Source organism: Micromesistius poutassou, assembly GCF_964030765.1.
Source record: "Micromesistius poutassou genome assembly, chromosome: 15".
NCBI lineage: Eukaryota > Metazoa > Chordata > Actinopteri > Gadiformes > Gadidae > Micromesistius > Micromesistius poutassou.
The window spans coordinates 7315409-7331130 of NC_140285.1; the positions used below are offsets into that span (position 1 = coordinate 7315409).

Below are 15722 nucleotides of genomic sequence, written 5' to 3' on the forward strand. Positions count from 1 at the left end.
TAAACATTGACACCAAATAATATCCAAAAGATCAGAAGTACCATGGTCATTTATTGTTCATCCCAAAGCAAATTGCATCAAATATACATTTAAGAAGAGAGAAACAAACTGGTACAAAGATGTATCGTTGTGCAGAGTATATTTACAGTACCATCGCAATGATGTATTATTTTATACAGCAGATGTCACTACAGCTTTATTCAGAGTTTAATTAAATACAAATACAGTATTGTATATACCTTCATTCGGTTTATTGCCAAAACATGACACATTTCCCTGTCTTATAAAGTCTGGCTGTTCAAACATTCAGACTATAAAACAATGTCAGTTTAGTACAGACACAATTTTCGTCTCATGGTAACACATGTTCGCGATGCTTCTCGATTAATCCTAAAAAGACTAACATTCTTTCTTGTCAATAAACATGCAATTGACTTTAATGAGAGCTTCTATTTTGCTTAGATACGTTTTCTACCTAAATAGGTCAATTTGTGCAACTACTATTTAAGTTTAGATGTAACTGGTTGTAACAGGTAGATTCAGGTCATCAGTGAATATTCATGCAGTTGCTCTAGTCATATACCGCACCAGGTGCTTGGTACGAAATATGTGGCACACAACTGCATTTTGAACCTGGTCATCACACATAAATACAGGTCCAATTAAAATTTTTGATTAGCCCTATATTTTCAAAGAATAAATTCAGCTTATGTGCTATGTGTCAGCTTATAATATTAATGGTTATTGATATTCATTATCTCATCAGTTTTGCTAGGACCTGTAGATTAAACAAATCTAAATAAATTGCTTCATTTACAGGTTGTAAAAATAGCGGAAGATATTAAATGTGCTTATTACTTATTCCAAGTTCCCGCCATACAATTATTTATTGTTGTTTTTTTTGTGTCATATGTAGAACAGGATTTGGCTGATTTGCAAAGAACTGCTTAGGCGGTGATAAGATACATTTTTGTGTAACATGATGTTACATTACTAATATTTACAGTAACATTTGTAAGATAATTTTAAGGAAACGTGGAACTACAAATGCGTACAAAGGAGTTTGTGCTTTAGGCGGTATTACACTTACATACTTATCCACACTGAATTCAGCTAGATCAGTTATGAATAATGGCCGTGACTGTGGATGATAAATATATTTAAACATGTTATTGCTATCCAACTAAAGGGACTCAGTTTTTGCCTGCAATGATCACTGTGAGAAAAACAAAAGCACAAGTAAAATTGAGACTTTAGCGGCAGGAAGAAATAGTACCTAAGCCACAGTAATAAACAGTAACTGTAAAGAGCATTTAGCAAAATTAATTTCAGGTGAACATGAAACATGTTCCTGAAACATGAAAACCATGAAAAATAAGGTTTATATACAAGTACACGAAGAGAAAAAGGGATGGTTACACATCACACCACCTTCAACTGGAGGCAATAGTATTAGAATCATTCTCAGCTGAAACAACAACGCCTGGTAGCTTGGCCGCTCTGAAAGTACAATGCTATTGCTCTGGCCCTTTTTCACAGCAGCCATTAATTCACTGCATTGTCCAGCCATTCCCAAGCAAAACAACAAAACAAAGCCTTGCCCCTAATAAGCTTAATCAATTATCAAATCAGTAAGAATCAATAGCAACAGTGTGAAACTACCAACGCTACCCTCTCTTCTGCCAAATCGCCCTTCACCGAGGCTCCAATCCCAGGGAACCCCGGTTCATTCAGTGTTTACCTCACGCTTCACAGCAAAGTAATACCAACTCTTTAGGCTTTCGGTAGAGGCCAAAAGGTCACGTAAAAGATGAAAGGAAACCGTAGCTGGGCTGGAGAGATGAACAGGCCACTGCTGCCCTCCAAGCCTGCTGCTCTCCAGGCATGGTCTGCTACTCCAGCATGTCCTATTCAACAGGGAAATAGAGATTAGTTAGAATAAATAGTCTCTGCCTTTGCATTTGGTATAATATGTTCAAACTATTCATTTACATTTCAACTAGCTCGTAGCTTAAAATGACCTGGATATATCTGTAATCAATGTAGATCAATAGTGATCAGTAATGTTCTCATAGTATAACTCACATATTATATAAATTAAAAATGCTTCGTAACATTCATAATACTGAAAATACAAGGGCTTTCATCAGTATGCTATAGGCTCAACCACCATTGTGCTACCTCGTTCGGCAGTAGACAGTGACATAACTGACTGATTTATTTAAATGACAATGTTTGGAGATCTTCGAGATTGCCACCTTGAAGACGACGTACCTCATCAGAGTCATTGTGGAACTCGATCTTGCCATTGGGGGTGTGGTCAGTCTCCAGTGGCTCATCCCCGTTGAGGCCGTTGGCCTCCGCATGCTGCTGCAGCACAGAGTAGCGGTGGACCAGGAACCTGCACAGCCCAACACAGTGGTCAGATCACTGGGCACTCACACTAAAGTCTAAGATAGTGTATGGTAGTTGCACTAATACAGATTAAAAAATACAGTGGTCAGATCACAGCGCACTCACACAATAGTGTAAGGTACAGTATGTCCGTTGTACTAATACAGATAAACAACACTGTGGTCGGATCACAGTGCACTCACACAAGTGAGTGCACTGTGTAAGGTAAGGTACAGTATGTCCGTTGCACTAAGATAAACACATTGAATCCTAGAAGGATTGCGATCACATTTGTCTCACAAATCTTTGTATAGGTTTCAAATCAACACTGTGTAGACTGGCCAATGTGGAAATATTATTATGGTGTAGCATTCATGATCGTTTAGGTCGGTAACAATCACAGTTTGTGAGTTGATGTCAGTGTTGGTAGTATTCCAAAACACCAGAATTCTCTCTAGGGCCTAACTGCTATAAAAGCCCGGTCCCTGCGATGGGAGCATCAGTAGTAGTATGAAGAGATCAAGAGAGCAACACTGACCTTCCACCACAGACATACTTCTTGATGAAGAGCACGCCGGCCGCGATGCTCAGCAACATGACGATGGTCACCGTGACAATGATGGCCGCCGAACTTGAGGACTTGCGTGCATCTGACTGAAGAGACGAGAGACATTGTAATCAGGAGATGAGTGCTAAGGGCTCAGGGAGGAATTCACCAAATTAAATATGTTATAGATTGTGCGGGCACAAGGGGCGGGGGGGGGGAATGTGTACCTGCAGCTCAGACCCGACCATGTCGCTGACACACCGCGTGCGCAGGTCTATCTCCTCGCGAACTGGGATCTTTCCCCCTTCACATTTATCTCCAGGGATCTTTCTATAGCTGTGGACATAGGAGGGCAAGGGGACATTTAGATAGTACAAGGATTGATTCAGGCGCGAACAAGGGTTCTTTGTTCGTTGCCCGTGTTTTGGTCCGCTCCTCCTTTGTCTGCTGGCTTATCAACCACCATCAACGAAACCTGAAGCCCGCGGCTCACTAAAGCCTCTGCGCTCTCGCTGCTCAACCGGTCATGTGTTCAAGCACAAAGAGTCGTCGGATCTCCCTTTGTTTCCATACAGAGATACCAGCGGGACACTTGGGTGGCAAAATGTAAATTGAATGTAAATGAAGCAAAGCAAGCCTCGCGCCTCCTCTTACCCACTGGTCATCAGCTTCTCCTCCTTGCCATGCAGACAGAACTCCAGGGCCTGGCCTTTGAGGTCGGGCTGCTCCAGACACTCATTGCTGTTCTCCTTTCGGAAGTAACCGAAGTCGCTGCGGAGAGATGTCAGCATTAAGGGTCAGGAAAAGTTAAGAGTCCAAAGACCTCTGAAACAAGAACAGATAAATAACACACACGCACACGCACACGCAGACACAGACACAGACACACACAAAACACGAAACACAGAGGCGCAACATGCAAAGGGTTCATGGTAATATGTAAAACGTACCAGAGGAAGTCATCCAGGGTGCACAAGCAAGGCGTTGGCTCAGGGTTGACCTCGTATTGTCGTCCGTTCAAGCACACAGAGTCCTTCCTCAGACGCAGGAACTTCTCCTTGTAGCCCAGCATGCAGCCGTCGTTGGGGTCGCTAATGTCATCAGAGTGCGCCAACCACGGCACATAGTCATTCTCGCCACCTAAAACATTATAGAGCTAACTCGTATCATTGCATCAATTCAAGTTATTATTTACTTATTATGACCCTTAATAATACTTGGGTAGTAGTCAATAAAGAAGTCTGACTGACACCATTTGACTCGTCGTGGTGCGTTTGTGCGTGCGTGTGTTTGCTTGTGTGTTTGAATAATTCTGTGGCTCACAATCTCTGGTGAGCAGCTCTCTGAAGTCGATGGTGAAGGAGACCCAGTACTGGCTGAAGACCGATTCACTGTAGCCCCACAGGCTGACATTCATGGAGCGGGCCCCGGGCTCCGACGCCAGGCCAGTGAACTGGATTGGCTCGTTGGTGAAGTTGTACACTCCCCAGCACTGACCCTCGTCCGTAGAAAACCTGTCAAGGAGAGGAGGCACAAATAAACACTGATCAAAATCCAATCCTGGATTTTCCAATCCAGCCAATCCTGATTACATCACATGATCAGTAAAGGCTTAGTTATGGTTCCACGTCGACGCAACACAAGAGGGTTTACGGACCCATTACGTCCTTGCGGATCCTCCTTGCGTCCACCACAGGAGCCTGATGTTCAGCTCCCAAAATGTGTAACCTTGTGTCGAGGTGACGCAGCAGCAAGGGCTGTGATTGGTCCGCTAGCTAAAACCTGACGCAGAACCAAAACAGGTTCACGACTGCGTCAAAGCGTCTGTGGTCATTGCGTTGACATGGAACCATAACTGAGCCTTTACTCAGCACCTCCCCCCCCCCAGCCCCTGCTGCCTCCCTCGCCTGCAGACGGTAGGGACAGAACTCCATTGGTTCCGGTCCTAGTTTAACTCCATCCAGCTCTAACTACACCCGCTCCCTCTCTAATGGGGACCTACTTGATCTGGTTGACGGGCTTGGTGGGGCTGTGTTCCACGGCCACGATCAGGCCCCCAGAGTCCAGGATGGAGTAGTGGTGGGGCCCCTTGAGGGCCTTGAACCAACTGTAGCCCCCGTCATCGGAGACGTACACGTCAGGGTTCATCATGGAGATGGAGTCGCCAACACTGCCTGTTGGGGGGAGAATACATGTTACTAAGGATATATTAGTAGAAAAACCATATTGGTCAGAAATATCTGAACAGTAAACTTTAAAATGCCTGAACTCTATTATACATAGAATGACCAAGTAAATCCTACTTATTTTATATGCAAAGCAAATTTTACCCAACTTCACCTACAGCTCAAGAAAATGTCTGACGATGTTATCTTTTCTGGGCTGGCAGATTTAATGTTTCAACCAATAATATCATAACTTGTTTAGGATATAATAAAGCCTGCAGCCTCACACACAGCAAGCTGGAGTGTTGCGTCTCTTGCAGGGCCCAGTCAAACCCTGAAGGATCTAATCACATTTCTCTGTATTTCTCTGAAGTGCAAAAATACTGCATTTGCACTTATACTGCAGTGGCTCTATCCCTTGTTCAAATGGAAGTTAATTTCTTATGCACACGAAGTGATGTCGAGATGAGTGAACCAAGCACTCATACCACTGTAGTTTGTTTTTGAGCTCATATTGGGTTGCAGTTTGTTAAGTATAGTGCCTGGGTCTAAACAATTAAAGGTCCCATGGCATGAAAATTTCACTTTATGAGGTTTCCTAACATTAAGTTGAGTTCCCCTAGCCTCCCTATGGTCCCCCAGTAGCTAAAAATTGCATTAGGTGTAAACCGAGAAGTAGGTATCTTGCTCCGCCTTTGAAAAAAGGATCGCTGAAACGCTTCGATTTGCGAGCTGGCCCCATATGACGTCATATGGGGCCATGTTCCCTCCCCTTTCTCTGCTTGGCCCGCCCAGAGAATTTGGCCTGCCAATGAGACAATGAGCTAGGACTGTGCAAGTGCCACATGTGTGTGTGTGTGTGAATACACACACTGTAACGCAAGTGTTCTTTGTTATTTGGATAACCGTTCTGCTGTTGGTGTTATGGCGCATAACATGCAACACAATAACGCAAGCTTGCATAAAGCTCCCATTTGGTGAATAGACTAGACTGCGTCGGGTTGGTTGAGAAGGAATTGGGAACCGTGATATGGAGGAGAAAAGGATTGTTGCCCAGGATTGTCCGTCAGAGCCCCGCTGCAGCGGGCAGCGGGGCTGGGCGGGCAGCCCTGGGGGCGGCCAGCGTTCAGCGGGCAGCGGGGCTCCGACGGACAATCCTGGGCAATAATCCTTTTCTCCTCCATGTCGCGGTTCCCAATTCCTTCTCAACCAACCCAACGCAGACAACCCTGGGCAACAATCGCGGGCAACAATCCCTTTCTCCTCCATTTCGCGGTTCAGTCTGTACTTAATATTGACGTGGAAGTGGAAGAACCAGAGGCGTCTGAGAACCCGACGCAGTCGTTTGAGATTCATAATATCATCCAGAGGCGCAAACAGCTTTTGACCATGATAATATATATTATATAGATATCTAAATATAATATGATATTATTTAGATATAGAGCTCCAGGACTCCCGCCGGAGCAACCCGGAGTGTTCAGTGTTCCACTGTAAACACTAGCGCATGGTACCGTGGCCACAAGCTGCTCAGGGCCACACCCCCACCCTCCACCTTGACCCGCCTCTAAAAACGGCAAGTTTGAGGAGAGCTCATTGTGGGACTGGCTCGTAGTGGCTGTAACTCTGCACCAAGGCTGAATTTCTTGAACGTCTTCAAGTACTGTATTAGGGGCCCACTAACACCTATATTAAAGCATCCATAAAATAGCATGCCATGGGATTTTTAATAAAACTAAGCCTTTCATTTCTAAACAACAAAAAAAAAATAGGTAAAACATAGCTTTCGATTTTTGGGGTAAAACAGCTTTGGTGCTGTTTTATCTAACAAAGGTTCAGTAGATGTGTGTGTGATTGAGTGAGTGATTGCGTTGGATGAATTTAATGAGTGAGCGTGTGTGTGTCCGTTGGTGCGTGCTTGTGTGTGTGTGTGAGACGGGTTACCGTGAGCTATGATGAGACCCACAGCGTTGGGCTCAGACAGAGGCAGCATGGGGACGTTGAGTTGCTTGGCGGTACTGTAGGCTGCGTGGATGTGGAGGCTGCACTGTGGAGACACAAACATCACGGCTGTTTAATATTTTGGCTTCCCCCTTAAAAGACCTGACCTTGCCATACCTTCTTCGTTACAGAGTTCAACACATATTTCCTTGAGAACTTTACTGCAAAAAATGAACTCTGAATTTTTAGACCTCTGAATCCTAGAATACTCGCTGAGTCACCTTTTCTGGGTCCTTGGCCGTAGCATCACACTTGCTGTTGGTCGGTTTCAGGAGGGGCACCCACTCGCCCCCCCGGTCAAAGGACACCACAGACTGCACTGAGCTATCTGGGGGAAACAATACAATGGTTCCCATTACAGCCTAGCATGGTATAGCATTGTATTGCACAGCATATAGGATGTCACTGCCTTGGGAGGAGGCCTCCTCCATAACTAGACAAGCTAATAAAATATTGAAATGGGGCAGGTGGGAAACAGAGTGTGTGTGTTTCTCAGAAGGTCAAGTATAAGCATGTGGCCAGGCTCTGTGTGTGTGTGTGTGTGTGTGTGTGTGTGTGTGTGTGTGTGTGTGTGTGTGTGTGTGTGTGTGTGTGTGTGTGTGTGTGTGTGTGTGTGTGAGTGCGAGTGCGAGTGTGTGTGCGTGTGGTAACAGCCCCACCTTCTGCCAGGGTGCTGGTGATGAAGACCCCCCGGAGGGAGGTGACATTGGTGAAGTCCGTGTCGCCCCCTATGGTGGTGTAGAGGTGGCGCTCCAGGGATTTGGAGTACACAATCCCCCGGTCGTCGGACACGTAGATGGTGCCACATCCGGAATCTGCCCAACGAAATAACACACGTGAACGTTGTGGATGAAATTAAATCTTGCCACATTGACATGGACTATTGCCACAATGACGATGATTGGCTCAAATAAGTTTGATTTGAATGTGATATGAAAGGGGTTTAACCATTTATTTTAAACAAGTCATGTGTGCTTAAGGGATTCAGCCGCATTGTTTGCCATATCAGTTGCCGTCGGACTAACCTCCCCACAAAGGGGGAGGACGTACAGCTTGTCAGCACCGATAGCAAACCGCCACAATCGCATGACCAAGAACATTCAGAGTGACTGACCCCCTGGTTCGTCAACGTGCATGAACACCATGTCATCGTTGGCAGCCAAGATGGAGTAGAACTCTTCATGGCCCACAGGGGGCAGCTGGGCCATGTTCCACACCTCTCCCTGGTCCACCGAAACATGAATCATCCTCAAGGTGCCCTGCACACACAGACGCACAAAAGAGTTAGACAGGAACTTTGTGTTTGCCAACTGTTTGACGCCCTTGCGATCTTCAAATGTTTGTTCTGTGCTAGAGAACACCCGACGTTATGAAACAAGTATTTTTAGATAATTCCCCACACATGGGTTAGTTTCACTTTCACACTTTAAAATAGGTCACAGGTCGATGCCTAAAACTGGGTCAATTATGTCTTTAAAACTTGAACGTGTAAACCATCGTTCCAATGTGTTGTTTGTTTATGGGAAAAGATGTAGAGAGAAGGTAGTGGCAGGGCAAAAGCCCATGCAGATATATGCAAACTCAGGCAAACAAGTGACGCAGCAATGCAGCCTGTACAACCACGTCACTTGGTTTCAACCTGTTTCTGTACTGGGTTGACAAGCTCACACTGAATTGAACCACATTCCACATCTGTCCATAGCTGAACCTCAAACTGCCATTTAAAATAGGACAGTCCCAGCCACTAACGAATGGACGGAAATCTCTTTTACTGCCACGACAAGCAGACAGGCATGTCTCTGAACATCCCCTTCACTAATTCACAATTCTCTCCGTTCTAGCGTGTTGCGGTGACTGCGACTGGATGCCTGGATTCTCCTCATGGTTAACCGGCCAGCACCCCATCATCAATTTTAATGTTTTGCCTGTCTTTATGTATGTCAATTGTAGCACCCATTGCACTCCTGACCATCCCTGGAAGGAGGGATCCCCCACTCTGCGTTTCTTCCCAAGATTTCTTCCTTGCTGATCAAGGGAGTTTTTTCGTGCCTGTGTAGGGGCTTGGGTCAGGGGGGTGTCATAAATACTTGGCCTGTTAAGCCCTTTGAGACTGTAATGGTGATTAAAGGCTATACAAATACAATTGAATTGAATATCTCATTCTGACCTTGCCATTCATTACAGACGCAAATAGAAAGCGTCCACCGAGTCCAAAGGAGAAAATGTTGTTGGCCACGGTCTTGATGGTCTTTCCATAGTCGGTTGTCCTCTTCAGATCCAACATACCTCGATCCACTGAAATAATGAAGAGAAATTACATGCAAGACACGTGTACATATACCATCATGTGTATAAAAACTGAAATGATTCAACAAAATAAGAAGAACAACAACATCTAATTTTCATGCAGTCATGCTTTAGAAGAGATACAAATAACAAAACAGATACAAGACCGGATAAGAGATTCTCAGAAGACGTTGTCTACTTCCTGTGTAGACATATTGTTTCCTCATATGGCAGGTGTGTTTTTCTTAACCCTTGATAACCATTGGATGTCAAATAAACATACATGCAGTTTGAAGGCATGACTGACTTACTGCAAGACCCGTTGGGATGGCTGGTGAAGAAGATGGTGTTTTCCGGCCCCCTGAAATCAGAGAGAAATCAGGCTGTTAAAAGGCCTTAACTTAAACAACCCGACGGTCACAGTCAAGTAAGCAGAAGAAGGGCGACCACACATGGCCGAACACTCAAATAGGCTTTAATTTATGACCATTGTCTGTTCAGGAACTATATTTATCTAGGACAATGATTAACTGAGCAGTAAGGATGAAATTCACCCATTTGATTATTTCATTATTTTGCTTCCACAATGAAGTACGCATCTCTGTCAACATGAAGAAACATTTGAATCTCAGTGAAAAGTTATAGATTTTAACTTTTTTTTTTAAATGTTTCTCTTTTGCAAGTGAGCGTTGCCAAAGGTGCAGCCTAACCTATTTGACATGTATGCATGTGTCATGAGGTTTTATAACACTGTGGCCTGTAAACAGGGGAGGCATAAAAAGCAGTCCTTGCTCTACTGGCACACTCTTTCAACTGGGAGGTAAGGTTCAGGCTTTCATTTCAAGTCACTGAACAAAAGTCCTAACCCTTTCCTGCTTTTCACTGACGTCTATCTTAATTCACCACAATTCCCTTAGGCTAAAATGGCTGGTTGACTAAACAGTTGATAGAACAATTGGTAAGGCTAACAGGCTATAAGGATAGCTAGCTCTCTGATTTGATGTGTCACATACCAGGGCTTATCATAAAGCCACCATGCATACTCCGTCACGTTGCCTGTATTATTTCACATCAAAACCTCCTTTAGTTGAACTCTACCTATTTTCCCATCGACTGCTTGTATCAGGGATACTCAAGCCTTGTGGGAACGATATAAACGTCTGCGAGAACCGAGAGTGTGCAGCATGCTTGGTGCTGCAGCCGTGAATACAAGTGCTTACAGCTGTCATAGTCAGTCAGCGGTGCACAGCAAGAAATACTGAGACAAACAAACCAGGTTACTGGCTGTGTTGTCATCCATGCCTTCCACAGACTGCATCATCATGGTGTTCACTGACGTTTAATAATGCTGTCTTGGCTTACATAAAAATAGAAACTTGGTTATGGAATAGTGAAATGCAGCAGAAATATACATTAAAACCTTGACGCATATCAGTGAGCGTTCCAGGAGAGCTAAACAGCATCCTGGGCTCAAGTCGTCCAACATAGGCCGCTACTTTACTTGGATGCACAATATCCAAACTCATGTCAGTCAGAGAATGCTTCCTATTCATGGGCTTCATCTGTTGTGGATGAAAGAGGAACTATGTAGAGAAGTATACACGAAACCAATCACTAGAACACTAAAACATATCTGTGTCTCATTGCTCAAATACCTGGACTGGGACCATTCCATTCCAGATTAACTATTTAAATTGGTTTGGTTTCGCCCACTCCAACTCAAACTCAGAAGAATTGTTCTGAGCTTTGTTTGGTGTCAAGGCAACATTGGGCCCAATTATGTTGTATAGCAAGAAGGGAAGACAAAAGGGCTTTTGCAGGGACTCTTACCATTTCACCATGCACACCATGTCATGGATCTTCACCCAGTTCACACCAAAGTCTTTGGACAACCACAACTGATTCTGAGAAGACAAATTCACAGCCTTTTACTGGGCGCAACTGTAGCAGCAATACTGGAGGACATAGACCTTGTTACAATACAACCATACAGCAATTATTAAAACTCCAATAATAGAATGTAATGTGAATGTAATGTAATATATGGAACAAGGAAGTAAATGCCTTCCCGTAATCAGCGATCCTTATATGGTCAGAACCGAAACCATAGATGGTAATCAAGCACCAAGACACCCAAAGACAAACAAAGCCACCTACATGGTTGCTGGTGACCAGCAGTACATTGGCATCACGGGGGTTGTAGGTTATCTGCATCAAGGGGAGGAAGGGGAGGTCATGTGGGGTGAAACTGTTCCCAAAGTCGTCAGAGGCAAAGATACGAGATCCCTGTTCTCCGGAGACATCGCCAGTCATGATGACCTATGAGAAAAATCAGAAATAATGATAAGTATGCAAATATTATAAGACAAATGGGACAGATAATTGAATTTGGCAAAACACCATGATAACCCTGATAAACAATCGGATAGCAGTATCATATGATTCCGTATACGCAGAGTCAATCTCCTGCTGCATGTTTCCAAGACTCACTTTCCCAGAGTTCTCAGGGCCAATGGCGATTCCAAACTCTGTTCTGATGAACGTGTTGTTTATTAGGTCAGTCACATCCAGGAAAGTTTTCCCGTAGTCATTACTGGGAAAACACAATTACAAGTTAGACTTTAAGTAAGCAAACCAAAATTTAAATAAAATAGGTGATTTATTTTCAAAAGATATGGGCACTTACCTCCGATAGAGTTTTGACTGCCCGAATTTGATCATGAAAAACGGTAATTGAAAGGTGGTCAGAGCTAGAATGACCTGCCAAGAAAGCAAAGTATCACATTTATTTCAAGACACTGGCCCATTGTTATTGTCAGTTGGTGCTGTTACAACATAGATCACAAGTATTCCACTGGACTCATTCTGTCAGTTTTAGATAGGTAAACAGACACTATTACAACCTTGCTGTTATTTAGGGGCAGTAATTGCTCTTTTATTATGCCTTGTATTTCTTCATTCTTGAGTTATATTGGTTATTTCTAATGATTATTTGATTCTTATGGTTATTACGAAATGCACAATATACACGTGTCACATTGGAACTATCCGGGTGGGGCAGGGGGGGTATCGGTGGGTTAGGCTGGTGGGCTATTATGTAGAGGGTGGGATAATGAAACCAGTGTACAAAACACTTACCCCTGTGCCATCTCCGACCCAGGCCAGTGAAACAGATCCGCTCAAGTCGTTGAAGATGTGCTGATTAAGAGAAATAAAGAAAACATAACATTCAAATGGGTCCAATGAATAAAGAACATTACCATGAAAGCACTAACACAGTTTGGAAGTGGTTTTTGAACCCATACGATCATCGCCTACAATACATGGAAATACATATAGGCTACAAGCATAGGGTAGAATGTATAGCATAATGGTACATCATCCAAAAGTTTAAGTTTTTTCTTTGTAACATACTAACGCAGGTCAATATTTTGTATTTGGATATTATATTTTAACCATTAACTCATTCCTTTAGACACGGCGTTGACTGATGTGGCCCTAAGCAAGCTCCTCGCGGGCCCCCGCAGAAAGCCATACCAACCAAAGGGCAGTATGGCCCTGCTCACAAATATTCAGACATAACCATGTGCCTGGAAGTCACCAATACGAGATACTGTATATTTTACTTTTGCGCTGTGGCACAAGAATGGCTGCCTGTACAACACACCCTTAAACTTCCTTAGGGAATCCTTATCCAATGGTTCTCGACTTTCACTTTCACGACTTGTCACTGTGCATTCCGTAAGCTTCCGCCTGTGGCCTTAGGAAGCTCTGCTCTCATGGGGGGGGGGGGGGGGGGGTCCCAGGAGGGGGAGGTAAGGGGTGGGTCCGGGGGTACCCTCAGAGGAGAGGAGCAGAAAGTTGAGAGGACTTCTGACCTTCAGGGTGACAAAGGTCAAGGTGGATCTGACCACCTTTGGCATGAAGGCCCAGCTGCAGCCACACACTTACAGGGTCACACTGAGACTCTCACCAGGGTCTTCCTCACCAGAGACAGTGAAGTCGACCCGGTGAGGAAGAGTATAAAGGCCGGGCTACCGTGTCAGGGTGGAACTGTTTGATTGTTGCTATTTTTCTTCTGAGAATAACCTGTATTCCCAAAGGTGGCTGAACATGTTGATCCAGTTTGGTTTTCTTCTCCTTTGTGGGTCGCGTGTACTCGGTTGAACCCACAGAGCTGAGACCCACAGCCCTGGAGGGGCCAGACACTTTCCCTTTGTGGCTTTCATGCAACGACACAGCTTGCAATTACAGCGTAACTTCCACCCTGCCTGTCACAAGGTTTCAACTAAACTATTTGTTTAAGCTTTATAGATATGATTATGTCATAACTTTGTTGCACTCACCATGAGATAATAACATTTGGAGGAGAATAACTTGGCTATTACTATTTTAAAAAGGTACAGGAAAAGGTAAAATAACAAAGGACATGGTATGTTAAACTGTTCATACTTTATGTAGAATGTTTAATTGCATTGAAAGCAGTTAACTTATAGTATAATTATATAAGAGAACTACACGAAGCTAGGGTCTCTCTCTTGTTTTGCTGTCTTCAGCTACTCAGCACCTGCGTAACACACTGGGCTAGAATGATCCCACAGGTGAGGAATTACAAGACCGGCGATGATAACTTACACTGTGGGTGTTGGCAGCCAACTTGGTTTCATATCCTTGTAGCGCTTCACAGGTGTCTTCTTGGTCTGCGCTCCGTTTGTTTATCGTGTGCTGGATGGTCGGTGCAAGCCATCCAGGAAGAGACCTTTTTGAAATCCGGAATCCTTTATCCATGTCAGAGTTTCTCACAAAAACGGGCTGCCGTAGGTTTCGGCGCTCTTGGCGAACATCTAGAGCCACTGCGAAAGTGAAGAATAAAAACAACACGCAGTACCCCGAAAGTCCCATTGTTCAATGTGTGCCAATGGCAAGATTCCACCTACAAAATACGAGTGTGCGCTTTATCCTAATGTTGCGCAGAAATTGATGTTCGCTGCTGCTTTGCTGCTACTGCTGACATCAACACACACACGCACACACGTAGACACACTCTAACACACGCGCACACACACACATGCGCACACACACAAATGTAAACACAACACACACACTATCAAACCCACTCTCTAACACACACACTCACACAAAAACACAAACACACACACACACAGTCGTCCTGACAGCGGAGCTATCGCGGGCTTTGTGTGCACGGGTCACACACGACTCAAAGCTGGCAGGTGAAACCTGGATGTGAAGCAGATGAAACGCCGCATTAGTCCGAGCAGACGGATGGCCAAAAAACGCACAAAAGAAACGTGTGTGCGATGTTCAGACCGGTTATTTGCGTTGAGTTACTCCTTTGCCAAAGTGATAGACTATAAGGATCCCTCAAATTGTGTCCACGGGACATGCATCTTGGCAGGATAAACGACGCTCGGATTTGTCAGGTTTTCACGTGACCCATGTATGGACTCTTCCGATTGGCTGGTGTCGGAGCGAACGATTTGACTCGCGCTGCCGTCAAAAGGTTGTCAAGATTGGTTGAGTCGAAGACCGGTGCAGTAAATGTTTAGTTAATGGTTGTAATTCGCATTTCTTTATGCGTCTAATCATCTAACTATGCGTATTATAATTATCATTCATTCATTTATATGAATTAATGTATTAAAAAAGGGCAATACAAATATATTTCAAACAAAAGTGCACTACTGTTACTCGCATAATCTATGAATATAACAATTATTTATTTATGTTGTATGACTGTCTCGTCAAAACTACTTCAACATGAAGTGGCAGTCTATTATTTATTTTGTCTATATTACTAATATTTAATGTAAAGACAAAACATGATATAATATGTCGGATATTTGTTATTCATACTGTTGTCAAATCTATATCTCCAAATAAAAAAAATTGTAGTGAGGGACATTCCTATCTATACACTAAACCGACGGTAGTCGGTATTTCCACCAAATAAATCATTAAAATGTGTAGAGGGGGGGCTCCAACCTCATACCCTAATTCAATTTGCGCATGTGATTGAGTTCGCATCTCGGAGCCAGAAGAACCCATGACTGCTAATCGTGTGACGAAGGAAAAGAGGAAAAGTTAGTTAGTTTCAGAAAGTATCCGATTATTTCGTGTTGGTGGTGTTTTGAGCATTTTGGCATACTTGGCCTATATAGGCTATATATTTTTTCTCACTAGACTATTCCATTCTTTCACTAGACTAGACCATTCCCCATAACTATTATGGGGAATGGGGGAAAGGACAAGCCCACATATTCACATCATGCCGTTGAGGTTGATTGAAAATCGTCTTGTCACTAGCCAGG

General features: G+C 43.9%; 1 protein-coding gene across 1 annotated transcript; it reads right to left on the reverse strand.

Moving 5' to 3' along the window:
• Window positions 1-39: 39 nt before the first annotated feature.
• sort1b (sortilin 1b) lies at window positions 40-14779 on the reverse strand. Its single transcript, XM_084479261.1, has 20 exons — window positions 14029-14779; window positions 12532-12591; window positions 12080-12153; window positions 11884-11986; window positions 11551-11712; window positions 11224-11297; window positions 9705-9754; window positions 9275-9402; window positions 8222-8366; window positions 7767-7922; window positions 7329-7435; window positions 7051-7153; window positions 4944-5115; window positions 4265-4455; window positions 3892-4081; window positions 3596-3712; window positions 3169-3277; window positions 2933-3048; window positions 2275-2401; window positions 40-1907 (listed from the first exon to the last, which is right to left on the reverse strand). Exons 1-20 carry the CDS (start codon window positions 14293-14295, stop codon window positions 1893-1895), a joined length of 2466 nt encoding a protein of 821 aa, XP_084335387.1. The 5' UTR covers window positions 14296-14779; the 3' UTR covers window positions 40-1892.
• Between the last annotated feature and the right edge of the window lie 943 nt (window positions 14780-15722).